General features: G+C 35.8%; 1 protein-coding gene across 1 annotated transcript; it reads left to right on the top strand.

Moving 5' to 3' along the window:
- The first annotated feature begins 5,121 nt into the window (after nt 1-5,121).
- Nucleotides 5,122-24,976, top strand: LOC146164172 (solute carrier family 12 member 9-like). The gene is made up of 18 exons (XM_083381189.1): nt 5,122-5,296; nt 7,611-7,845; nt 7,976-8,123; nt 8,605-8,763; nt 9,215-9,342; nt 11,160-11,267; nt 12,007-12,118; nt 12,227-12,384; nt 13,143-13,350; nt 13,472-13,664; nt 14,672-14,807; nt 15,286-15,465; nt 15,722-15,833; nt 17,324-17,537; nt 20,106-20,207; nt 20,537-20,713; nt 21,617-21,823; nt 24,451-24,976. Exons 1-18 carry the CDS (start codon nt 5,183-5,185, stop codon nt 24,634-24,636), a joined length of 2,877 nt encoding a protein of 958 aa, XP_083237315.1. The 5' UTR covers nt 5,122-5,182; the 3' UTR covers nt 24,637-24,976.
- The last annotated feature ends 1,471 nt before the right edge of the window (nt 24,977-26,447 follow it).

Below are 26,447 nucleotides of genomic sequence, written 5' to 3'. Positions count from 1 at the left end.
TAGTTTAAAAAAAATGTAAGTCCATCAAGCTGTGGCCTCTCAATACCTATTACATATTTCGTTGTACTTTACGTCATTTGCTTGAGTCGCGTGTTATTGCCGATGATGTAAAAAGTCAATTTACCATGTTACTAAAAAAGTAATGTTACGGACAGCGTAATATCCTGTCTAGAGTGCTAAATAGTGTAGAAAGTGGTAAACATATTTATGTTTCCTAAGTTAAAGACTTTAAATTCCCTATTCGTCAATTATTATAGCATATTGGTGTTGGTCCCCCATTACTGTTTTCTGCTGATTGTGCCTGAAATGGGTTAACTAAAAATTCCCCACAATTGGAAGTCACACCTTTTAGCTTGTATGGAAGCGGCATTTAATCGGATGGCGTGTTATAAATTATCTATCGCATTTATCTGCACGACTGTGGGACATTTAATTCGAATTATTCGTCTTTGTAAACTAAAGTTTTACATTTTGTAAAAACAGTAATATGTAGCTATATTGCAATATTGCGTGCGTTATTCAAATAGAACGACTAAATGCCTAACGGCTGAGCACGTTAAACATATCTTACGTAACGAAAACCCGTGACGTATATCGATAAGGAACCACTCAAAAACGTAAAACGTTAAGTTGTAGCAGCCATTGTTCGCATTACGTGACATTCAAGCAAATCCGTAATCCCGGTACCATACTGCGTCCCACGTAAGTAAAATCTCGCTTGAAACTGAAATTTGGTAAGTGTTAAAACCGGCGCATTAAATGCGATATTTCGCGAACTCTACCCAATTTTGCGAGTTAACATACTTCGAGAAGTTCTTAAACATAGAAGTCTTAAGTTGGAAACATTAAAATTTATTTTAATTAAGGCTTTTTATTAAATTTGATTTTTATTTCAACGCAGTTAATTGCGCTTGGAGGTTTTTATATGCAACAAAGTATGTAACCAAAAATCTATTTTTAAAGAAACATCTTCTGACATTAAATTACTATTTTTACACAGTTTTTAATACAATCCAACAAAGTTTCTAACCAAAAAGCAATTTTGGAACCGCTCACAAACGTAAAACCCTAGAGAAAATACGTTATCCCGGTCCCATTGCTTCCAACGTAAGTAAAATTGGTTAGGCTACTATTAAAACCTCCGTATTTAATGTGAAATTTTGCGAACTTATACTAAAGTTTTGCGTGGTAACTAACATCAAGAAGTTATTATGCATAAAAGTCTTAAGTTGGGAACAGTAAAATTTATTTATATTAAGGTAATAAACTTAATTTTATTTTCATGCTCACGCTGTAATTTGCGCTTGAAAAAATTTTGCGCGGTTACGTTAAGAGTTTTACGATATGTGCGCGCGCCCGTGGAGAAGCCAGCGCAGTTTGGCCTGTTGTACCGAGCGCCGGCGCTTCTTTTGATAGGCGACGATGTCTGCCTTGCCAGCGCCGACCGGGCGAACACATGGCATCGTCCGCCATCCGCAAGACAAAATCTCTCATTTATATATATGGATAAGATGGAATGATACTGGCTGTTACAACCACTACGGCCTTACGTTCCTTTTACGAGAATGAGGCTAATTAAAACGTTCAACCAAGCGACCTGCGACGAAGAGCGCTTGACCGGCTTGACGATAATAAATGTGCACCGGATATTAAATATTCTGTGAATAAGATTATACTAAGAAAATTGAGAACGATATATTAATTTTGTATATGATTAGCCTACATGCCTGGTTTCTAACTTTTTTCGTTAACAAGCGGTGAGTAGGAGGTGGTAGCGATAAACATCGACGAGTTTTCAATGCCAGGTGCAAGGTTGCAGATAACCTCCCAGCAATCACGGTTTTTCAGTTTTTGGTGATCAACAACTGCGAAGTAGGCCGAATGGCCCTCACAACATGTTTGTTTAAATCAGCTTGATAAAATCCAACCACGCACGAAAAAAGTGCTTCGTGTGCCCAATGCGTTATGTCTTCTAAATCAGTGGTTCTTAACCTTTTTAGCTTACGGACCGGAAAACTTCAAAACAAATTTTGCGGACCGGTGGACCTTTAAAATTCAAAATCAACCCAGAATGTAATTACGACAAAAGTGTGCAACTTAAAAGCAAAGAATGAAAACTTGAATTGACCATTTTGCTGCTGTCCTTTTTGATATCATACGTGGTATACGTGGTTCTGCTGAAGGTTTTCACATACAATCGGTCTTAAAGTTTAAGACTTAACGAGTTGTAGCCTACTTTTAAACAGTCGTGCAGTGGACACAACACTTGCAGCATTGTGACGTACCAAAGTATAGACAATTAACTCTATGCAACGCCACAATGCAAATTACGGAACTGGCGAAGTTTTTTTTAATTTTGATAGGCAAGCCTTCAACGTCTTGCAGTTTGCAATTGAGAAATAAAACTGTAATATATTTGGCGGTCCGGCAGGAAAGTTGACGGGGACCGGCGGTTGAGAACCACTGTTCTAAATTAAAATTAGAAAGCCAACTTTAGGATTTTTACGTTGTCTCATATAGGCTAATCGTCAAGTACCGATTGTCTTTGGTATAATACTTAGGCCTACAATATGTGGGGACAATGAACGGGACAATAAAAGGAGGTTGTGACTGAAAAAGAGTTATACGAGCCGCTGGTTTAAACAGAACTTCTGAAAAGAGACTGCACCGACTGCACCGCTGAGTGTTCATTAAACCAAAGAGTGTAAAAACTCTTTGATTAAACCCTTCACGAAGCCGTGATATGGCAGTAGCGAGTAGGTCTTTTGAAATACGGATAAAAACATTTCGCTTGCAGTGCGACGCTGGAGAATCGCTTAATTGGTGCGTTTCCTCTATGAACTTGGCGTCTAAATAATTCCGGGGCGAAGTATAGGACCGCCAAGGCGTGCCTCGGAGCTGTAAAATAATATTAAAAATCTTTCATACTTAGTCTTTACGAATCTGCTTCAGTATGTCAACCTTGTGCAAATTCAAAGATACAGTTCGGAGGAGCATTGCTCACGATTATAGATCGGAGAGGGGCGCGATGCCCTCTAAATAAGCTAGAGATCACAAAAGTAGGTGCCGCGGGCCTGAACCTTAAAGATATTATATTTACAAGTAAACTATCGGTATCTTTTCCACAGTAAATGCGTTTTACCTTATTTCTTTTGTATTTTTCTTAGAAACCCAGAGTTCAATAGTGCGTTGTAAATCCAATGAAGCATAACATGGCACAACAGGCAATTAAGCCGGAACTTGCACAACAGCAACATAGCAGTCCTCAACTGTGTTAGATCTATTTTAATAAAACGATTAGAGTGGTGCTTTTTAAACTATTTGCTACTGCTGGTGGTGTGCCAGGGCTTTTGGCGCTGGTCTAGAATCCTACCACAACGTTGAAATGATTATTAAGCAATGCATAATATGTGGGTTAGGGTGTCGGTTAGTGTTTGGGTGTGGGTAGGTCAAGTAATATTGTTTAACACTATTACTGGACTCACCCAAACCCAAACGCTAACCGGCACCCTAACCCAAATAATGTTCGTTGTGGTAGGATTCTAGACGAGCGCCGGGCTTTTTATTTAGTGCACGAGCAGTTTTCTGGAAATCTGTGAAGTTTAACTATGGCATTATCATTATATTGCGGCAAATGCTTGTACTTGCCCCTGACGCTGCATACGAGATGTTTATAGCAGTGTTATTGCATGTGGTTTTTAAAGCGGTATACAATTTTTCGACCGAAGGGACCAAGCAAAAACTGGCAATGATCAAGAATCCTATTACTTTTTTGTTCAGGGGTTTAAAAAAGTTGGTCTAGAATCCAACCACAACGAACATTTGTTTTGGGCTGTCATCTAGCGTTTTGGTGGGTCAAGCAATATAAAGAAATTATAAATATAATAATACTTGACCCACCTTCATTCAAACACTAAACTGTCACCCTAATCCAAATATTGTGTGTTTATTTAATACTTGTTTCAATTAGGGTTCCTCTCCGGGAATGTTTCGACGGGAAATTCCCTGGATTTCCCGCGAATTAACGATCCCGAATCCCGGGAAGTTTTTTTTATAATCCCGGGTATTCGGCAACATAGCAAAACTTTAAAAAAGATTGTCGTTTTTGAGTAATATAGAGAAAAAAGTAGTACCAACCATGTGAAAGTCGCTGCTTGGGTTGCTTTATTCGCGCTTAACAGTGGAAAAACTTAATTAAATTTATTCTACCAATAAACATGCATGCGCTTTTTTTTTGTAAAAAAAAATAAGGGTCCTGACTTTAATACAAGAAGGTCTTGTACGATTGCAGAAGCAATACTACAGAACATAAATGTGAGCTACTTCAGTTATGAAGGTATAAATTAATAAAAAAAAACGGTCTTCAATTATCGCATACCACAAGGCATATTATTTGGGTTAGGGTGCGGGTTAGCGTTTGGGTGAGGGTTGGTCAAGCGTTATGATTACTAATAAACATAATAATACTTGACCAACCCTCGCCCAAACACTAACCCAAACAATGTGAGTTGTGGTATGCGGTATTTTTTTGTTTTGTTTTTTGCATAACTTTCCACGTACATAAGTGAAAGAACGCCCATAAATTAGCTTAATTAAATGTTTGGAGCTAAAATAAAAAAAAACGTAATTTTATGTATAATTTTTTTGTCGGAATCCCGGGATTCCCGGGAAGTTTAATTTTTCAATCCTGTTTCCCGGGATTGAAAAAATCCGGGAAAAAGAGGAACCCTAGTTTCAATGTTTACATCCTATAGAGAGCCATATATGGCTCGCATGTTATAGATTTCCAACACCTGGTCTATATCAGGATGATGAAGTTTTTATTTTTAAATTTGATGTGGTAAGGAAGCTATAGTGTTGCACCTGTAGAGTTTGGCCCAGCTCCTACAACACTTGACTTTTCCTGGGTTTTATATATCTGTTATCCACCAATGTTGAGTTGCATAAAAAAATGCTTCATAAATCTAATTTTAAGTGTTTATGACAAAAACAATGCAGGTTAAAAAACTATGCCGTTTGTGCATAATAATAAATAATCAGCATTAATGCTGCATCACGGTCAACAATAGGGTAGGTTTTGCACAATTGTACAGTTTCGGTAAATATACTTTGAAGAAATATTTATTATATTTACATCAAGCAAAAGGATTTTAATTTATAAATATTAGGCAAATGGGCCAAAATGTCAGGGTCTAGTGAATCTGAAAATGATTTGCTAATAGCTGATGCTGTGTCTTCAAAACGCTACAATGGACATAGTTCTGTGCGACTCTCCAGTATAACAGAACACAACAAGGTATGATAAAAGTTATTTATTTTGTTAGGATTGTGATGTGTAAGTTCATGTTCAGGGGCGTAGCGAGGTGGGGGGGGGGGGGGGAGTCTTGACACCTCCCTTTGAAGTCTTAGTAAACAATTGTAACAAAACTAAAACCGTGATTGCTGCAATGTTACATTGGCAACATTACACCTGGCATTGAAAAACGTCAGTGTTTATCGCCGCCAACGCCTAATCACCGTTGTTGTCATTGTTTTATTTAGAAGTCGCCTGTCACCGACTAAAGTAATCTCAAACACGCCTGATAACAAGACTATATTTTATTGTTGAAACAAACATTCTCAATAACGTAGAAAACAGGAGTGTAAGCTACAGCAAACGTCTTCACCGGAGGTCGCTCTATTGAATATTTTTATTAGCCTCAATTTTGAAAAGGAGCATTTGACCGTCGCATTTTGAAACATAGATTAAAACGTTTGCGAACTATAACTATAGCTTCCCGCTAAACTGATAATAAATGGTTGTTCTTGCACAGTTTCAGCTGAATAGTTTACTAATTATACAGAGAAAAAGGGCGATTTTTAAGCCACGCTTCATACCATCGGCGAAATAAAGTACAAATATCACCAAATTTGGTGATAAGCATCGTTAATTTTGCTGACACTGAAGTGCAACAGTTTGTGATTAATACGTCACAGAGGCTGTTCTGACACCGCATTTCCATAGCGCTTCGCGCGCAATTGAAATTGCTTGATAACCGGACATGAATAAGACAAAGGACTTGAATATGTGGTGTTGCAATTTTTCTAATGTCAAATAGACGACTTTAAACAGCCGTAAGCTCCTAATAATTACCGTTTTTAGCTAGAATACACGAAATATAAAATTTTTTGGCCTTCGCCCGTACCCGCTAGGGGTGTTTATAACACACACCCCAGACCCTAGGTGATTTGGGTTACTGATCATGTGACACAGTGGCTTATCCAGTGGGGCTGGGGTTTAAATTCGGGACACCCCACTTTGGAACGGTCAACCTACGCGCCTGTTCATGTTATACATTTTGCAAGTTTGCTAATAATTGTGCCTTTTTGGTTTTTCTTCTAACCAAAAAATGTCAACTAAGCAACTGGCAAATTTAGCTTAATAATAATCCACGACACTAATGTCTAATGTTAACGCCTTAGAACTGCTTGCTTCAAGAACCAGTTTACCAAATTCAAAAAAAAAGTTTCTAATATATATTTTATTTTAATTATATATTTTTAAGTGGTTTCAAAGTAAAAATTATATATCCCACCTAGGGTTGGGTATTTGACCAGTCAAATAAAATCCGGTCAATTCTATACACACTATCAAAATGTTACTATACACACTATCAAAATGCAATGGAAGTTAAAAATAAACCTTTTGATCTTTAAATAAATATATGAACGTTTTGGCTCCAGTACAATGGTTTGTAAAACAAAAAAAAAATTCCATGAAATAAACCATGCTCATCCTGCAAGCAATACTATATCAGTATTGTAGTAATATTTTCTATTACTACAATCACCAGGTTAAGTCAATAAGTTTATTACCGAAATTTAACAACAAGTAATTCATGAAGCAAACAAAAATTTTACTCCTCGTCACAACTTTTTTGAATTTGTAAATCATCACCAGGGTCAACTGGAGACAAGGGATTTGGTTTTTCTAAATTTCTAGGCTGAGATTGCGATATACCCCAACTAGTGTTTCCTTTTATGACAGACACGATTCATCATATACATGCATTTATTCTAAACAAAATAAATCTACTTTGCTATTGAAAATGCTTTGTTATTACCACAGAACATGTGTTTGCATCAGGTAAACCCTAATTTGAATTCTTTAAAACAGTTACAATCAAGATTATTAAAAACTCATATCACAAAACAACTCTTAAAAAATCATTTGAATCTAATATGAGTATTTGACCGGTTAAATAAAGTGCGGTCAATTGACCGTATTTGACCGGTTAATTGACAGGCTTGCCAACCTCAAATAAAATTCCCACCAAAATAATTTTTTGTCAATTTTTTAGTTTTTGGTATGCATTGTATTACGCATGTTGAGTGTCATTCCATCCGAAAAAGGCAACTTTTATAGGTCCTCAAAACTTTGGATAACAAAATTAACACCTGGCAGCAACAATTTAATAAAACAACTTGTTTGAAAATACATACACAGTCACTAATTTGGAACTCGTAGATTGTTTTGTCTTTTTTAAACTTATTTAAATGTGCTGGAGATTATTTGTATATCAGTTAACTTTTTGCACCTAACAATATTACAAAATGGTTTTGTTTTTTAGGACACTGATAATGCTGGCCAAAGAAAGTTATCAACGTTTTTTGGTGTGGTTATACCATGTTGTTTATCAATGTTCAGTGTCATTCTTTTCCTTCGAATGGGTTTTATAGTTGGACAATCTGGTATTCTGGAGGGCTTGGCTATGCTTATTCTTGCTTATGCAATTATTGCTTTAACAGTTCTTTCAATTTGTGCCATTTCTACTAATGGAGCCATTGAAGGCGGTGGAGCTTACTGTATCCTACTTATGTACAGTTTAAGAATTTATCCTCTATTTTATTTAGTTCATTAAAATATTGCATAAACATCCTTAGAAAAAAACAAAACTTTTTCTTAACCTATCTAAATCTAATATTTACATGAAAGTCATGATAAGTCGTGCTCTAGGACCAGAATTTGGAGGAGCAATAGGTTTAATGTTCTTTTTGGCTAATGTGGCATCATCAACCTTGTATATTTTCGGCCTTGTTGAAGCTCTTATTTCATTCTTTGGTTCTTCTGGACAACTAACTTCGTAAGTAACATGACAAAGACTGTATATTTTAATGTTTTTCATCTTTTATAAATCTTCTTAAAATTTAATACATGTTTAGAAGACATATTGTGTTTTAAATTTTTTTTTAATAAAGTGCTCCAACACCACACTTAAGAGCTGTGTTATGCCAGGCATTAAATTAGTGGTGCTGCTAAGCCCTAGGTGAAAAGGACTCAAAAGTAGGCCACCAATGGTGTTCAAATATGTAGAGTATATTTGGAAAAAGTAGACAAAATTATCTTGCTGTCACTGTACATTTTAAGTGCTTACTATTCTTTCAGATTTTGTGTAATACTGTTTGTTCATATAAAAATATCATATTTAAATTATCACAAAGGGCAAGTACTAAATATTTTCAGCGAATGGAATAAGTTAGCGCACTGTATAAAAATTTGTTGGTATTTAATGATATTAAGCAGAATAATTAAAACCTTGAAGAACATTGTCTATTTTTCCACAGTGGTATTTTTCCTGATGGACAGTGGTGGAATTATTTGTACGGCTCTGTAATTTTGTTTCTATGCCTTATAGTGTGTCTTGTTGGTGCAGACATTTATGCTAAAACTACATTCCTTATTTTTCTTGTTGTTATGGTCTCTATTGCTTCAATAATTGTAAGGTAAGCAAAATTTATATTGAACAACAGTTGGGAAGCCATGTTGTTAGGCAAAAAAAATAGGTCTTGTGACTTAAATGTGATTTCCTAACCTTTCCATTTTACTGTAATAAAATACTTTTTCTGATGGTTGTAAATAGTTTACCTTTACTGTAATGCAGCGTTTTCGTAACTTTTTTGACTTGCTACACAATAAAAAACTCAGAAATGGTTTGCAGAACTCTTTTTACAAAACATTGATAACAAAGTAATAGGTAAAAATAACCTAATATTATAAGTTTTCCAAAGGATAGTGTACATTTTAACTTGCTCGCATGTTTATAAGCAATATGAATAGTTTGGTTTTCTAAAGTTTTGCATCATACATAATCAGCTTTCGGGGCACACCTGTATGCCATGACACACAGATTGAGAATCACCCTTTTTAGTGTTAAATAAAACGTTTAATGTTTAGTTTCTTTGCAAAAATGCCACTACAAGTCACTCTACCTATGATCAACAGCACTTCCAGCCCTTTGTGCAACGTTTCAGTGGTAAATTATACTGGTCTGAATGGTGCAAGAATGACAGAAAATCTGTTGCGTAAGTTTTTCATATTTGTTAAGAGTTGTGGCATTAGGGCACACCCTTGTGGGTGAATTTTGACATTCACATGGATGGTGATTTGAAATGCTGTGTATACATATAAAATACCTATTAGTTTGTATACATATCGACCTAAAGATTAAACCATGTTTAAAATTTTAGGTTTTTAAGTGACCTATTTTTTCAGACTTTTTGCTAAATATTTATTGTTGGTAATGCTATGAGGAAGAGACTGGCTTTCGATAAAGGCCGCAAGTATCATCTGTTCAAGGCATATTTCTAAGCACTAAATTGATCTATGACTTTCCTTTAATTAGATGAGGAATCTAAACATTGTTGGATTCTTGTTGCACGATGGGTATTTAAATTAATCAGTGTCTATACCAGGGTGGTTCAAGGTTGACATCATCATAGGCCATAGTATTTCTTCTTTGCAGGCCACTGCCACATAAAGCAGGCTACATGCATGCCAGGAGCAGATCAATGATTTTCATTTGGTTGGGGAGTTAATGTTTAAAGATGACGCCACAAAGCATCTTTGAAAAGTAACAGGGCAAAAAAATTGTACACCTGAGTATGGACCACCCTGTTACACTATCCTACCGTAATAGGATGTTCGCAATGTTTTACATAGCTCATATTGTCCAAACTTTAAAAATCCTTATTTATGAACTATCTTGTCTGGTTACTTTTCTCTACTAAACTGTAAACAATTTGCTGAAAAAAAAATTCAATAAATTTAGGGTAAAGGCTCATATAAGGAGATTTTTGTATAATTTGATTAATTAATTTGAATTCTTAATATGAAACAAGAACATTGTTAAGATTCCTTAACTAAATTATCAAATCTTGTATCAATTGAGTGCTTAGGAATGTGCCTTGAATGTTTTAGATTAGTGCTACTAACTTTATGGGAAGCCAATTGCTTCATCCTCGCATTAGCAAAGAATACAAATAACACAAAAAGTATGAAAAATTAAGTCACCGAAACAACATCAAATTTTAAACCCAGTTTAATTTTTAAAAGTGATAATACATATATTTAGAGTTAAAAACAATAAGTTAGCTTAAAAAGTAAACATTTTAGAAGGATTTTGTGATTTGTCGATCCACTAATACGAATCGGTCAGGGAGGCGGGGCAGTGGGTAAACATAAACAATTTATTTTCAATTTATTTTCATACACAGATGTTTAGATATCCCACCATATGAATATGAAAAATTGTCCCAAAAGGGGGCGCCCCATTAGATCATGTTAAACTTTTAGAAATATGTAATGTTTATAATGAAACAAATGACGGTAGCTGTGAATAAGTCTATAAAAGATTCAGTTTTCCATGGCTGGAAGGCATCTAGCCTGTTGCTTTATTTATTGGATGATTTAGTGATATGAGATTAGATTAACTTTTAAAGTATGTTTTTGGTGCCAAACAACAAGTGACCCAGTTCTGGATTAATCCCCATTACCAGAGGTGTTTTTAGAAGCTGCCTCCAGTAATGTATAACAAGGGGCTTATGTGGCTCCCATGGTTTTTGAACACAATTATTTGATTAAAGTTGATTTTAACTTAGACCACAAATATCAAAAGTAATGCCTTTTAAACTGTATGCTACTGCAATTTGTCAGTGAATCAAATAGTTGTTTTTGCATAACTTCTTCCTGTCAATGTTATTTTTTAACACAGCTGTGTTATCATGAGTATTTTTTGAAAACACAGCATAGCATTTACTGTGTAAATATTTTTGGTTAACCCTCTTATATCCAGTATACTTTTTAGGTGTTTAACTTACTTCGTTTTTTGCATTTTCGACAGCTAATTTTACAGTGGACTACACTACAGGAGCCAAACAAACCTTTATCAGTGTATTTGCTGTCTTATTCAACGGCTGCACTGGTATAATGGCTGGTGCCAACATGTCAGGTAACCATGCGCCCTCATTTACATCTATTGGTGTAAAAATGCTACTTTGGAATTTTGATGTTTTACCTGATTTTGGGCTGCATATAAACATCAAAAAACGATTCCTTTTTAAACGATAAAACCAAATCATATCTCACCATTCCATCGTGTGATATACTATTATTATAATGTAATCACAATAAGTTGTCTTTAATAAGGTTTTTAAGGAATAGCTGACTTGCCTATATAAAAATGATTGACACTTCCCGCTAGTATGAATCTGCTTGTGCAATAAAATGGTATTGCTCAGCGAATGTTTACATAAATGGAAGTACGGCCATTATAGATATTCGATTTATTAACTCAAAACTTTGCGCTTATCAGTAGACATATTAGAAAGTTTTTTTTACATCTATCTCCAATATTTCGTATGGTCGCTTCACATCACAGCCGTTAGATATCCGGTAGCGTAGCTCATTGTTTGGTGTATTTAATATAGTGTGACTAACACTTCCGGTATAATGTTCTAAGTTTGAAAGCAAATACAAATCCCAAGAAAATTCGTAATTGTGATTGATTAAGTGTTCGTCCTTGCCTTGTATTGTACTGTTTTATTATTTTAATGTGATTGGCATTTTAGCTTGATGTATTTTTATTTACAATATGTCTTTAACATTATAGATACGAATTAAAAAAATCTCGTGTTGCATTTCCTTATCTTTAAAGAAGTGGTATTTTAAAGTTATGTTCACATTTTAAGGCGACCTAAAAAACCCAAGTCGATCGATTCCTGTTGGAACCATAGCGGCTTGTGTTATCACATTTATCGTGTACACTCTTCTTGTTCTTCTTATCAGCGCTTCGTCTACCAGGTAAGGGCAATTAAGTGCATTCAAAATGTAGGTTAGTTTGTCGGCTTTGTGACCGATATCTGATGCTTTTTGTTGTGTAACCTACTTACAAACTCCACCATACACCAGGGTCCTGCTGCAGTGCAACTACAGCTTCTTGCTTTCAATCAACTTGTGGAAACCATTCGTCGCCATCGGCGTATTTGCTTCGTCGCTTTCTGCGGCCCTTAGCTGCTTAATCGGAGCTTCAAGGATTTTATATGCGCTTGCCCGGGATGATCTGTTTGGTAAACAATTTCTCCAAATATCTGATTATTTAGATATTTTCTTCTGTTTTTACATATGCATTTAAGGTATTAATTACGGTGATAGAAAGCGTCGTGAGTACCTGTTAATACCTGCAAGCACAAAATTCGTCAGTTGCTGTTTTTTTTTAACAACAAAAATCATTATGTAGGATTTCTAGGGTTTGTGTATAAAATTTAAACTACAAGTCAAATTAAATAAGCATATTTTAGCTAGCTAGCGGCACAGATATGATAACTGCAGCAAAGCCCTTAACTCGTGACTAATAAGTGTCGCCTCTGTTCAGTTCAGTTTTAGCCAGGTAGGTTGATCGCAACTGTGTGATGAAATCAAAGCAAACAAAACTTGAGTTTGGAAAAGGTTTACTCTTTTATTCCGTCGTTGACAAGTAAACAGCTTTTAGCCTTACTTGGCCCGATTAAGCTCGTGCTTGCACTTTATACATATTATAAAGTAAGCGCTATTTATTGCTTGCCGGATTTCGGTAATCAGATCATAGAAAGCATGTGATCGCACAGAGCCCACTAGTTACTATCGTTTTTGTCATTTTGCTATTAGTAAACTTTCCTTTTGCAGCCAGTTAAAGCGATTTAAATGTGTGTTTATTAACAAACCCTGTGTCATGCCAACGTCAATGACATGGTATGGTTACGTGGTTAACCGTTTACGTAAAGAAATATGCAAATTGTTAGTTTTTTTAAATTTCAGTCCACCGTAATCCTGTGTAACATTTGCACAGGCATAATACTTCGTCCTGTGACAAAGACCACTCGCAGCGGGAACCCCCTTGTAGCCGTTCTTGTTTCCTGGTTCCTGGTACAGTTGACTTTGTTCGCGGGCAAGGTTAACACCATCGCTCCAATAGCAACCATATTCTTTCTCTTTTCCTACGCTGCCACGGATTTGGCCTGCCTTGCTCTGGAATGGGCTTCGGCCCCTAATTTTAGGTTCGTGAGTTATAGAGTAAATTTATTTTATTTTTTAATTCTGTTTTTTACATTTGTAAGTAACCTTGATACGTAAAAAGCTAATTTGACACTCTCTATCGAGTCCTAATCTATTTGACAGGCCGACCTTTAAATATTTCAACTGGGCAACTTGTCTCTTGGGATTTGTGAGTTGCATCACGATGATGTTTCTTATCAATGCAATCTACACTTCAATCAGCGTCCTTGTGCTCATTCTTCTTCTTATTGGAATCCACTACAGAGTACCAGGATCATCTTGGGGGTATATAAGCCAGGCTCTAATCTTTCACCAGGTATGATGACGACAAAATTGTGCTTAGGTTGGGGTTCTCAAACTGCGGGCGCGCCGCACTTTTCGGATGTGAAGGGATACGAGAAAGGGTTTGAAGTTTTACTGACACTAAAACTTTTTTCACTTGCTGTCTTGGTGCTATTGCTACATATTAGTAAATGATATTCACCAATCAGTTATTCCGCCGCGTGCGGCCCGCGGGGTTACTTCTTCCGGTCATCAGCATATCGCCTTAATTAGCAAAAATACAAAATATTTATAGTTTTCAAACGGATATGTTCATCGAATGCAATTTTAAACCAACTTTTTGGGCATTTTAAAAGCTAAAAGACTTTAAAATAAATCTCATTAACTGGTTTTCAATATCTTTTTTTATTTTCTATATTAAATAATAATCCAGTTAATAAAATTTCACACAACTGTATCCGCCCTACCTAAGTTCTCACAGGTATGTTGCCCTTTGTGTTAAAAATGGGTGGCCCCGGACTTAACCTATTCTCCTCGGGCCGGCCCTAAAAGTTTTAAAACCCTGTGACATAAGTTGTTTGTAATGACTAATTGTGTTGGTTGCCCTTATTTTTACCAACATGGTAATTTTCGTGTGAGTTTTATGCCCACCTGTCATGTCTGAGCCACACAATTGACTAAGTTTTTAAGTATTCGCTGCACGATAATTTAAATGTGTAATCTTCGATTTAAAAACTATCTATGTTCCTGTTATTTTCTACATGATTTGCATTTAAGAGTAAATATGCTTTACCTGTTACGTTAAAGCAGAAAAGACATAGCTTATAACTTAAAAAAATAGGTTTCAGCGCTTGATATGTAAAACAATTAGGCGCGAGATTTCAGTTTTCTGGACTATTTCAATATATTATTCCATTGGTATTTTAGGAAAAACCGCACAAAAAGTATCGTCAACTGTAATGCTTCAATTAACTCGAGATTCGTAGGACCTAATACGTCAAAAGTTCTTGTAGAAGCGTTAAAGTGAGCTTCTGTTTGCAGGTTCGGAAGTACATGCTGATGTTAGACGTGCGCAAGGAACATGTTAAGTTCTGGAGACCCCAGATCCTTCTCATGGTAAAAAACCCGAGATCTTGTTGCCAACTTATTGACTTTATCAACTCTATTAAAAAGTCAGGTAAGAAATAATATGTCGATTTAAGTTGCTCTTTTTAGAGTTTTTAGACTTGTTTATAGTGTATTATTTTCGTGGACTAAGTTGTCAGTTTTCAGCCAAACCAACTCAGCTTTGTGGTGTACTATAATTGCTATTTTGCATGCTAACAGTAAGAAAGGGCATAACTGTAAGGCGACCGCGGCCCGAATAAACGTAACAACTGGCGCTGGGACAGATTTGAAACTAGTGTCTTTAATGATTTGAAATAAAAACAGGAAACACATAACAAATATATAGTAAATGTATAAAATTTTCGTTTGGTTGACAAGTTTTTAAATAGATTGTTTTTTACATCCTCCCAACATTTCCCTAATGACTTTTTATTATTAAACGTATTTTAGATATGCTACTAGCATGACACTAATTGGCCACATATCGATGTGAATCGCAACATGCGTTGATAATAATTTATCGTAAACTTACCCAAGATCTTCCACAGGCCTATACGTCTTGGGTCACGTAAGTCTGGGAAACCTCGCCGACATGGACACTGACGTGTTGACGGTCGAGTACAAACACTGGCTGAATCTCGTCGACGAACTTGGGGTGAAAGCGTTTGTCGAACTTACCATGTCGGGATCCGTACGTGAAGGCACGGAGCACCTCTTGCGTATTTCTGGTCGGTTAAATTTGTCTCGCATATTTTTTGTTCAGCTAGATCAGTGGCCTTTTTAGCTAGATCAGTGGCCTTTAAAAACGTTTTACACAGTAATGTTTTTTTGCCTAATATAAGTTAATGTTTTTTAATAACGTTTTAATTTTATGACACAGAAAATTCTGTATACGTTTAAAATCGTACAACAGGAAAGTTTGTGATGCTGTTTAAATAGATAAAACCCGCTATATATGCCGAATTTTATTGGTCAATAATTCAGGTCTTGGTGGAATGAAGCCAAACACTTTGGTCCTCGGATTTTACGACGATTGCCTCTGTCAAGATACGTTTGAAAAAGTTGGGGCATTTGCTGAGAGAAAGAAAAGAACCAGGTTGGTGTAGTTTACTTCTACGGCCTTAAGGAATCTTGCGGTTGGTAGATGCCTTTTCGGCATTCGGACAAGCAACTTTTCTCGCGATTAGCGCTTGTAGCGTCCCTCGTACAGTGTTAATCACGGCAAAAGACAAGATATTAAAATAAAAATTAAAAAAAAACGTTTTTTTTTTCCGAATTCGTTTTTTGGGCTCCACTTGTCAAAGAGTTCCTTTCTATAGACTCTATAGCAGAGATGGCGAACCATTGACCTGCGGGTCACAAAGTGCCCCCAACAGATTTTTAACGACCCACTTGTCTTTCTAGAAATAATCATTTACAGAAAAGGATAAATGCAAAAAACAATTCTTATTTAGATAGCACTATACTGTTTCAATCAGGGCTGCCCAATTACTCAATCTTTGGGTCGTGCAAAAGTGTTTTGGGGGTGACGAGTAGGCCTACATTAACTCCACTTCACAAATGCGTGCAGAAAAGCAGCCAACTAAAAGCATTTCGTTTATCGCTGTAAAATGTAAAGGGTGGTGATCCTTAAAGAAAAAATTGACAGCTCGCAGACTAAAAGTTTTCTGTGAACTCAAGTAATCCCTTCAAAAAATGCTGCAGCATTTGATAACTATTTAGGTTCTTAATATTCGTGAATCGTGGGATCCGAATATGGAAATCGTCCAAAAACCTTGAATTACCAACCCACACAACTACACTTAAAACGACGCTGCACCAAAGTTTCAAAGTTTTTTAGCATATAATAAAATATAGGACCCACTTGTGCATTTTGTAAGAACTAAGCTTGTATCTGTGACCCGCTCGATAAAAGGTTTCGCCATCCCTACTCTATAGTATGGATAATATTTCTAATTACTGGCCTTGATTTGACACAGTGTAATGGTTTCTTTCGGGGTACATTCTACATACTCTAAATCTAAATCCGACTATGAAACATGTATTTAACAAGACTCCGTGGAACAAAGCCGACAAGCATCTTATTACATTGCCAGAAAAAAAAAAGTTTTTTTCTGTCCTGGCTTGCTTGCACTACCACTCTGATTATACCACCTGATTTCGGTAAAAACCTTTTTGAAGGTACTCCGTATATTGTTTAAAGTATGCCGTAATAGTTGGCCAGTACTACTTTAACAGGGCTGGTCGCAGTATTACCCATGCGGTTTTCATGGCTGAATTTTTTCCTGGCTCAAACCTGATCTTGGCTGTTAGCCCCTAATATAAAGTTATGTGTTCAAATACGATGCAGCAGGCAACGGTCGATGGTCGATTCTCGCTCGTTAATCTCTCCCTCTGAGCCTGTGTAGCTCGGTTGGTAGAGCGACGTTCTCAAGTTGAACGAATGTCGTGAGTTCGAACCTCAACGCATGCTAGACGTTTTCCTAGCCTGACCTTGCTGGAACTACATATTATGAGGCCAACTGATTTCGGAAAAAACCTTCCCAAAGGAACCTGGTATACATATTGAAAAGATTGATTTTGCAGTTCCAGACTGTCAGCCATCATCACCGACGACCAGCGAGCAGAGGACGCGGCATTCGAGTCGAAGAACTTTTTCGCCGGAACAGGTGAACCTTTTGCCATCGACGATGAGCTTACCGATGGCGATCACGGATTGTCGGCCGACGAATACGTCGCGATAATTCAAGATGGATTGAAATTACGCAAGAACGTTTGCCTTGCTCGCTACTTCGACGCTGTAAGTCGTTTGACTATAAGCATTAGGGTTAATGAAAGTCGCGTTTGATCGAACAGTGAACCTTAAAAACTGGAATTGCAAAATAGTTAGTGAAGTTTTTTGCAGCTTTTTTTGTTTGTTTGCAGTTATGATATTATTGCAAAATTTTCGCAAGCAAATAGTTTATCTGAAATATTTTTTGTGGTAAATTAAAAATATGGAAGCATATAAAACATAAAATAAAATATTCAAGCATATAAGAAAGAAATGTTGAATCAGCTAAAAAGTGATACTTGAAAATTGTATTTTAAATGGTTACGTATTTAAATAATAATACAATTGCGAATGCTCTTCAAAGTCTGACAAAAGCTAGCGCGTTACTGTGCATCAAAACTGACATATACTAAGTAATCAATTTATTTAAGAAGAATTAACGTGTAAATCCCACCCCTAACTTCATCACCAACTCCTCTAATAATCACGAACCCTAATATTTTAACCTTACCCTTTACCCGCCACTTACCCCAAACAGGGACAAACAGTCCGATGGCAAAACAGCGACGCCATAACGGCACCGTTCAAACTAGGGCGCCTAAATGTCTACCCTAAGACGGCCGAGGATAGGTGTCCCCCAATCGTCATGGAAAGTTCTATATTGAATTTAATGGACATTGCAGAAAACCAAACTGCATATAACTCACATGATAACAATTATAAGCTTTACTTATGTTAAAAATGGTGCAGTACTTGGCTAAGAGAGGTTTATTTAGGTCTGAGATCCACTTGAAAGCTCAAATTAATGACTTGTCTAGCTTGTGACTTGATTAATAACAAGGAAAGAAAATCTACCTTTGCTTGCTAATAATATCTGTAATATTAAACCACCAAGTAGTAATTTTCAATTGTATTGCCATAAAGAGTAACCTGGTTGAGTATGCTGTACGTGTTGCTTACAAACCCTTGGTAAATCGGCCACCATTTTTTTGTGTCCTTTTTTTGAAAAAGTGAATCGCAATCTGATACATTTAAAAATATTTCTGATAAACTTGTTTTGTTGCCTTTACGGAACCCATGACAATTTTGGGGTTTAAACCGGTTACTTTTTTTTGCAGCTTTTTTTGTTTGTTTGCAGTTATGATATTATTGCAAAATTTTCGCAAGCAAATAGTTTATCTGAAATATTTTTTGTGGTAAATTAAAAATATGGAAGCATATAAAACATAAAATAAAATATTCAAGCATATAAGAAAGAAATGTTGAATCAGCTAAAAAGTGATACTTGAAAATTGTATTTTAAATGGTTACGTATTTAAATAATAATACAATTGCGAATGCTCTTCAAAGTCTGACAAAAGCTAGCGCGTTACTGTGCATCAAAACTGACATATACTAAGTAATCAATTTATTTAAGAAGAATTAACGTGTAAATCCCACCCCTAACTTCATCACCAACTCCTCTAATAATCACGAACCCTAATATTTTAACCTTACCCTTTACCCGCCACTTACCCCAAACAGGGACAAACAGTCCGATGGCAAAACAGCGACGCCATAACGGCACCGTTCAAACTAGGGCGCCTAAATGTCTACCCTAAGACGGCCGAGGATAGGTGTCCCCCAATCGTCATGGAAAGTTCTATATTGAATTTAATGGACATTGCAGAAAACCAAACTGCATATAACTCACATGATAACAATTATAAGCTTTACTTATGTTAAAAATGGTGCAGTACTTGGCTAAGAGAGGTTTATTTAGGTCTGAGATCCACTTGAAAGCTCAAATTAATGACTTGTCTAGCTTGTGACTTGATTAATAACAAGGAAAGAAAATCTACCTTTGCTTGCTAATAATATCTGTAATATTAAACCACCAAGTAGTAATTTTCAATTGTATTGCCATAAAGAGTAACCTGGTTGAGTATGCTGTACGTGTTGCTTACAAACCCTTGGTAAATCGGCCACCATTTTTTTGTGTCCTTTTTTTGAAAAAGTGAATCGCAATCTGATACATTTAAAAATATTTCTGATAAACTTGTTTTGTTGCCTTTACGGAACCCACGACAATTTTGGGGTTTAAACCGGTTACTTTTATCATTATGTTTAGCATACGCGCTACCCCTCATACCTTACTGAGGCAATCGAGTTATATTGGCTTAGCGGATATAGACGAAAATGCGTTTAATTTGCTTTCAAAATGGTAAAACTTTTTAAGTATTTTGTTTAAAAAGCTCCAAACATTTTGGAGGGTTATCTGGATTAAGATATTTTATTTATAAAGCGATTTTGTTTGTTAAAAAAGGATGTTCCTGCTTATGTCGATTTTGCACTGCCTTAAACCACAACACTAACAAATAACAATGTCTAAAACTAATCGATCAAATCTGAATAAGTCCGGCCAAGGCAAAGTTTTAATTTACAATAGTAATAAAATATTAAATCTTAAATCACTTGACGTACCATATAATAATTACCTCGTGTGCGACATTGTCGGTTCCTGCTATAATATTGTATATGAGGTCTCTTTGGAAAAAAACTCTAATCACAAAAGTAAGCGATCGAAATGTCTGATCAACCACTAATTCTATGCAGCTTGATAAAGCGGCCGTAAAGCAAAGCAAAGGCTGCGTACATTACATCGATGTTTGGCCAGTCAACTTCCTGAAACCCATCCTCAGCAATAAAAAGGCAACAGTAAGCAATACATTTTATTTTTCTAAATGATTATGTAGTGTAAAATGGCTAATTTTGTCTCACCAAAAGCCGTGTCTTGTGGGGTGGTTATATTTTCCATTGAACAGTACTTAGTTTAACTTTTAATTAATATATTTCAAAACTGGATAGAAATGACACAATGGATCGGAAGAACCTCGTAAAAAGATTTTAACATTTAAATAATCATGTAATTTGGGTTCGGGGTTACACCAATCCTCTATGTTATCTGATTGTAAAATAACAAATTTGTTCTTTTGCGTGTTCGTAGCAGACAGGTCATTTTACTGTGTAGCCTTTTACTTGCGCAGCAATCGACGTCATCGCAATCAGAATCCTACTTCGACACCACGTCAGTCTTTCTCATGCAAATGGCGTGCATCCTTAATATGACCGCATGCTGGAAGAAGAAGACCAAGCTGCGTATCTTTCTCTGTGTAGAGCCCGGACACTCTTCCTTCACTGCTCCTGGAGATAAAGAGCTCGAGGTGGGCAGTTTATACCGAATATTGTAGTTGCCAACTATTACGACGAATCTAGTCTTGTGCCTCATTTGGTTCAGGACTTAACCTAAAACATGTTTTGGCAAGTCGTTTGCATGTCTGTGTTTGTACCTTTTTTATGACTAAAGTGAATGAATTGACTTTACTTAAGTGCACTCAGGTCACTATTTTTCCACGACTTGACTTATTTTTATTCTTTTAGGAAAAAATGACTTGGGTTGAAATAAAGTGTATTTTTATAAAATATAAAAAATGGATGATTTGTCCTAAAAGTAAAACAGTATGTTTGCTCTATGTTGCGTTTTTCGTACTTTTTAGTTAAGATAAGGCCTGTACACTGACGTCTTTACCAAATTTAAATGTTTAACTATTAGTTTTATATTAATTACTCGAATTGGACGTGACTTGGGCAACTAATGACTAAAAAAGGAGATTGAATTGTTATTTTTTCTCAACAACTTGGCTTGGCCTTAGTTATTTTTTTGCAAATGTCTTCGCAACTTTCGCACAAATTCATTGCATATTTTAAACAAGAACCCAACATCGACAGTTTAACTGTCTTATTCAAATTATTTTATAAACTATAACGATTAAATTTATCGCGTTGCCTTAAAATATTTTATACGACTTTTTCATTGTGATTTTATCATTCTTCGCGCGAACGCTTTACAGTTTACCGCCTTCTTCTTTGATGTAATAAGACCCATTTTCAATTACAAAAATATCCTCGGTTTGCCACTGATTAACAATTGTTATAAAACATTCCTTAATAACTAAACGTAATATTAAACAGTTATTAAAACAAAATGGCCAGTTAAAATGAGTTACTGCCCACCGAGACCGTTCTCATTTTGACTTTAATTAAACTGTCATTTTATTGTCTTTTAGGAATTTTTACAAACTGTTCGTATTAATGCCGAAATTCGCCAAGTAACGTGGAGCGAATCTACGAGCCAGTCGGTGGAAAGTCCTTTACCTGATGATACCAGCATACAGTCTTCCAGCAAATTACATTCTCCGGATATCAATGCATCTTCTCTACACGCTTCCCATCCCATAAGCGAGCTGGTGCAAGACAAACCAAAATACTTAGCGGTATGTTAATGTCTACAATCTAGAATCTAGACTTAGACTAGTGTTTCTCAACCTCGAGGCCATGCACTCATTTGAATACTCACAACTCACAAGGTCTGGGGTAAGTCCGCGGACAAGGCCTTTGTAATACTGATGAGTTATTTTCTATATCTGTCACTCCATATCTGATGCGGTAACTTTCACAGATCCGTCGGGTACAAAACAATTTTAAAACTTCATCTTAAAATTGCAGATTAGCTTAGTCGCCTTTTCACGGTACCATATTTTTAGATATGGCTTCGTTGTTAAAGGATGTTTTTCATCAGTTGGGGGAGAAATGTTTACAAAGTTAAATGCAGTATGGCAGAATGCTGGCGACTTGGCGACTATGTCGGCCGAAGAATCAGCCAGAAAACCGAAGAAATTGGTGCAAAAAAAAATTCAATGAAAAAAAAAAGTAAAAAAAAATTTTTTTTTTCTTTTTTTTCGAAATTTTTTTTTGAAGTTTTTTTCAACTTCCAATTTTCAAAATACCTTGTGGTTGTTTCCACACATATTTAATCACATATATTTTTGATAAGCGGAAATATGCAATAAGTAATAACATTACACAAACTACAATTGGCAGAAATTAATTTTGTTGTGTCATTTTGAAAAAAGTTAAGGTAGTGTGAAGCACAGTGTTTAGTGAGAAAAAGCCAGTGTAAGGCATATAGACTGTTTATTATTTTAAAAAGTACACACTTTTGATCATACAATTGTTACGTGTTGGCAGTTTTACTTTGAATTGGCAAGTACTGCTATATTGAGTTGATTTCCTGTATATTGAGTTGAATTCCCCATTTCTGTTAAATGTACAGGTATAACATTCGCATCGGCATATTAAGGATGTACCAGGCTATGCTTCTCCCCCTAAGGTCTAAAGTATATTTTTGGTTGTTTAATTATGCAAATGCAAAAACTTTTCACGCTTCGCGCGAACTTTAGCGTGGTGTTGCTACGTTTATGTGTATTTGTTTTCAACAAATCTATCCCAAAGGTAAAATGCATACTATGGGGCATGTTGCAATGTGACTGTGACAATTTCTATTACATTTTATTATAAATATCATTATTTTGAGCAATATAAATTGGAAATTTAGCCAAAGAATATTTTTTCGTGCTTTTCAATCTGGTTTTGAGCAGCACGTTTTCACACAAGTTTGCCTAAAAACAGCTTATCTATGTAACACTTTTAAAGCAAGAAAAGCAGACATGTACGTACACCCCCAGGCCCCAGGTTGTACCTTCACTTGTCCCTTATGTATTTGTTAATGACTTAATGTCACAAAATTTTTTGCGCCTTGGGCGCTACGTTTCGTTGTCTAATTTTATTATTATAGCCTTGTTTATCACCAAAACATGGCTAGGTTCATACATTCCTTTGGCGAACACATTGTTTAAGTTTAGGGGCGCGACCAAAAACCGAAGAATTTTCGCCAAAAATGCTTGTCACCAGAAGGCTGGCAGGATTCTGCCTTTTTGCATTTGCATAATTAAACAACCAAAAATATACTTTAGACCTTAGGGGGAGAAGCATAGCCTGGTACATCCTTAATATGCCGATGCGAATGTTATACCTGTACATTTAACAGAAATGGGGAATTCAACTCAATATACAGGAAATCAACTCAATATTCTGCCAGCCTGGTTAAATGTGTTAACCTTTTTTGTCGTTGATATTAGCCAATATAAAATAGCCGATTTATTTTAGTCTTTCTTTTTTTTAGTTACGACTGGACTCGGGGCTGGGGACTCGATTTTATTTTATCGGCCGGAGTTGGAATCGTTTTTTTTTACCAGGCTTCGCAGCTCTGGTTTTAATAATAAAAAAAATTAGGTTATGTACATTTATTCCGCCGAAAGTAGGTTATGTTATATATCTCACTTGTAATTATGGTAATAAACTATGTTTTTTTTCAAGTTTATATAATGACAGGCGTTTTCAACAGTTACACCACCCTTTTTAAAATATTGTTTGTCAAAATAGTTGCACGGCAATCGACATATTATAGTGGGGAGAATAAATCACACAAATGTAATATGTGTGGATGCTTTTTATTAGAGTTTCGTAAAAATAAAGAATAAAACAACATGAAGCAAAAAAATAAATTAATTAAAAGGCTAACTGAAAGTAGATCGAATATCAAAGCCCATACAGAAGTAGGTGGCATATTTTGAACGTTTTAAAATATTTCACCTCCTTCTGTATGGGCTTTGATATTCGTTCCTCGTCAACTACAACCACCAGCCATTATGCTGCTAACTAAAAGTCTCCCAACTAACGCGAATTGTAAAACCGTAATATATTTCGTATTTGATATTTCTCATTTACGTTACACGTTATTCGAATGTAGCTTGATAATAAATTCCAAAGCGAAAAAGGTCGAGTAGATCGAAATCACCTTGATTAAGACGTTTCGATACGAGCTTGTATCATCTTCAGTTAATGTAAGTCGATCTACTTGTCGATCTACTCGACCTTTTTGGCTTTGCAATTTATTATCAAGCTACATTAGAGATCCGTGCATAGTCTACCCAAGTTTATTCGAAATGTTTTTCAGTTACACAGTATTCGGCTTTAAAGCTATTTATTTTATTACCTTCAGAGAGTCAACTCGCTTATACGATCACAGCATTCGACAACGGCCGTTACATTCCTATACTTACCAGCTCCACCCCGTGACAAGCAGCAGTACGAAGAGTACTTACGCATGTTGACAGTCGTCAGCGACCAATGTGGACCCACACTGTTTGTTCATGGGCTCTCACACGTTATTTCCACAACACTATGATATTTTAGCGGCATCGCTTGTGTTTTTTGTTTTAATTTTACTTACTGTGGTATTCGATTTTTTTCACCTCCAAACTTACGATGTCTGTGATAGCTCGTTGATTTAAAAATCCGACTGCTAAGCTGTTTCTGTAGTTGAGTGGAATTATTTTGCGATTTTGGCAACGTACTATATAACTTGTTTTTTTAAGTAAAAGTTTTTATTTATCAGGAAATATCTTTGCGATTCGGTAATACTGTATATTAATCTAGTATCTTGAATACCACTCTATACTATTTGGACAAAGTCGTTATAGTTGGAATTAATATTTGTTGTTGTTGTTGTTGTTGTTGTTGTTGTTGTTGTTGTTGTTGTTGTTGTTGTTGTTGTTGTTGTTAAACAAAACCAATCTCCAGACAACCTGTAAACCTAAACGTTAGTGCCTTTTTAGGTTGTAATTTATTAGCAATGAAGCTGCTTTTGCATGTAAAAGTAAATTTAAATGACACTTAACTAGCGTACAGTTTCTCCTCGAAATTATACATCCTCATTCCTCATGAAATCGCCCAGTAGCACACCTTCTTCAAACATATTTTTTTTCTTTGTGCTTTTGATATGACGTGGTGCCGGGAGTGTGATAACAACTGAGGTATTAGCTGTCCCGTTTATTTAAAAGTTACTGCGAAGTGCACGCCAGGTATTTTATGGTATTCACCCTTTTTAAACCGCAACGCAGTGCCTTCTCGGTAGTATGCAAAATTTGTATTTCTTCACACTTGACTTTTCACATTTTTAGACGTTGCGTTTTTAAATCCGTAGCAAGATATTCAGCATTTTTGCAACGAAAATAAAAGGTCATTCACTCAATTATTCTACGAATATCCAAACGGTAGATAACTGTTTAAACTACTTTCGATATAATTTGTGATATCTGAATACGTTGATTTACTGCTGTGCTTATTTTATGCTCTTAAACTTGTGTCTAGTTTATGATTTTGTTGCCCGCATGTGCAATAATTTTTCGCTGAAGACCATGATGCTTCCTTTAGTTTTTTGTTTCTATTTTGTTGCGCAAAGCCATAATATTAGGCGGATTTGGAAAAATGACAAATCTTCCGGTACTAAGGATTCATAAAACGATTGCGATCGAAGCATCGTTAGACGCAAAAGCCATAACTACAAATTCTGCGAATTAAAAAACTAAAATGTCAATCTCTGTTACGGCTTTTAAAATACGGAAATAAGAATTTAATGGTAGTATTCACTCCGTGATTTATTACTCGACCTAAGAGTAAATTAACTCTCGCCTAAAGAAGTACTTTTTGTCGTCTTTATAAAAGAAAGGGTGATATAAAAACAGTCATCCTTTACCAGGGGTGTCCAACTGTCCAACCTTATTGCTACATAATTTTTTCAATGGACCGCATAATCTATTAAATTAAAATGAAAAATGGCTAAGTACATAAAACCAGGGGAGAATTTAGGATTTCATTAGGGCCATAGACATTTATAAAGATGGCGTTATAAGCTGTGCTATATCGTGACGTCATTTCGAGCGAACTCGCGCTCAAATATGCGAATAAATATCAGGCTGTTTGCGCAAAGCGCGAAAACTTGAGTTCAAACGGCGTATTTAAGCTGAAAATATTTCTAAAACGGTCAATAACATGATTAAGAAAAATGAAGTTCGCCAAAAATGTCCAATAGTTAACAAAAAGGTATACTATAGTATAGATAGAGCTAAATCACAGAACTCGAACAACTCCGACATAACTCTGATGGTTGCACAGTGTACGAAGCACGATGGCTGTTAAGATGCGGTATTGGACTCG

The sequence above is a fragment of the Ascidiella aspersa genome, chromosome 2 (assembly GCF_963924565.1).
Source record: "Ascidiella aspersa chromosome 2, kaAscAspe10.2, whole genome shotgun sequence".
Taxonomy (NCBI): Eukaryota; Metazoa; Chordata; class Ascidiacea; order Phlebobranchia; family Ascidiidae; genus Ascidiella; species Ascidiella aspersa.
The sequence above is the reverse complement of the archived record's forward strand: the minus strand, read 5'-3'. Positions and strand labels throughout refer to the sequence as shown.

Coding starts and splice junctions, on each gene's coding strand:
- LOC146164172 (XM_083381189.1), top strand. CDS start 5,183: ATGTCAGGGTCTAGTGAATCTGAAAATGATTTGCTAATAGCTGATGCT. Junction 7,846..7,975: donor TGAAGGCGGTGGAGCTTACT/GTATCCTACTTA, acceptor TTTACATGAAAG/TCATGATAAGTCGTGCTCTA. Junction 14,808..15,285: donor CAACTCTATTAAAAAGTCAG/GTAAGAAATAAT, acceptor GATCTTCCACAG/GCCTATACGTCTTGGGTCAC.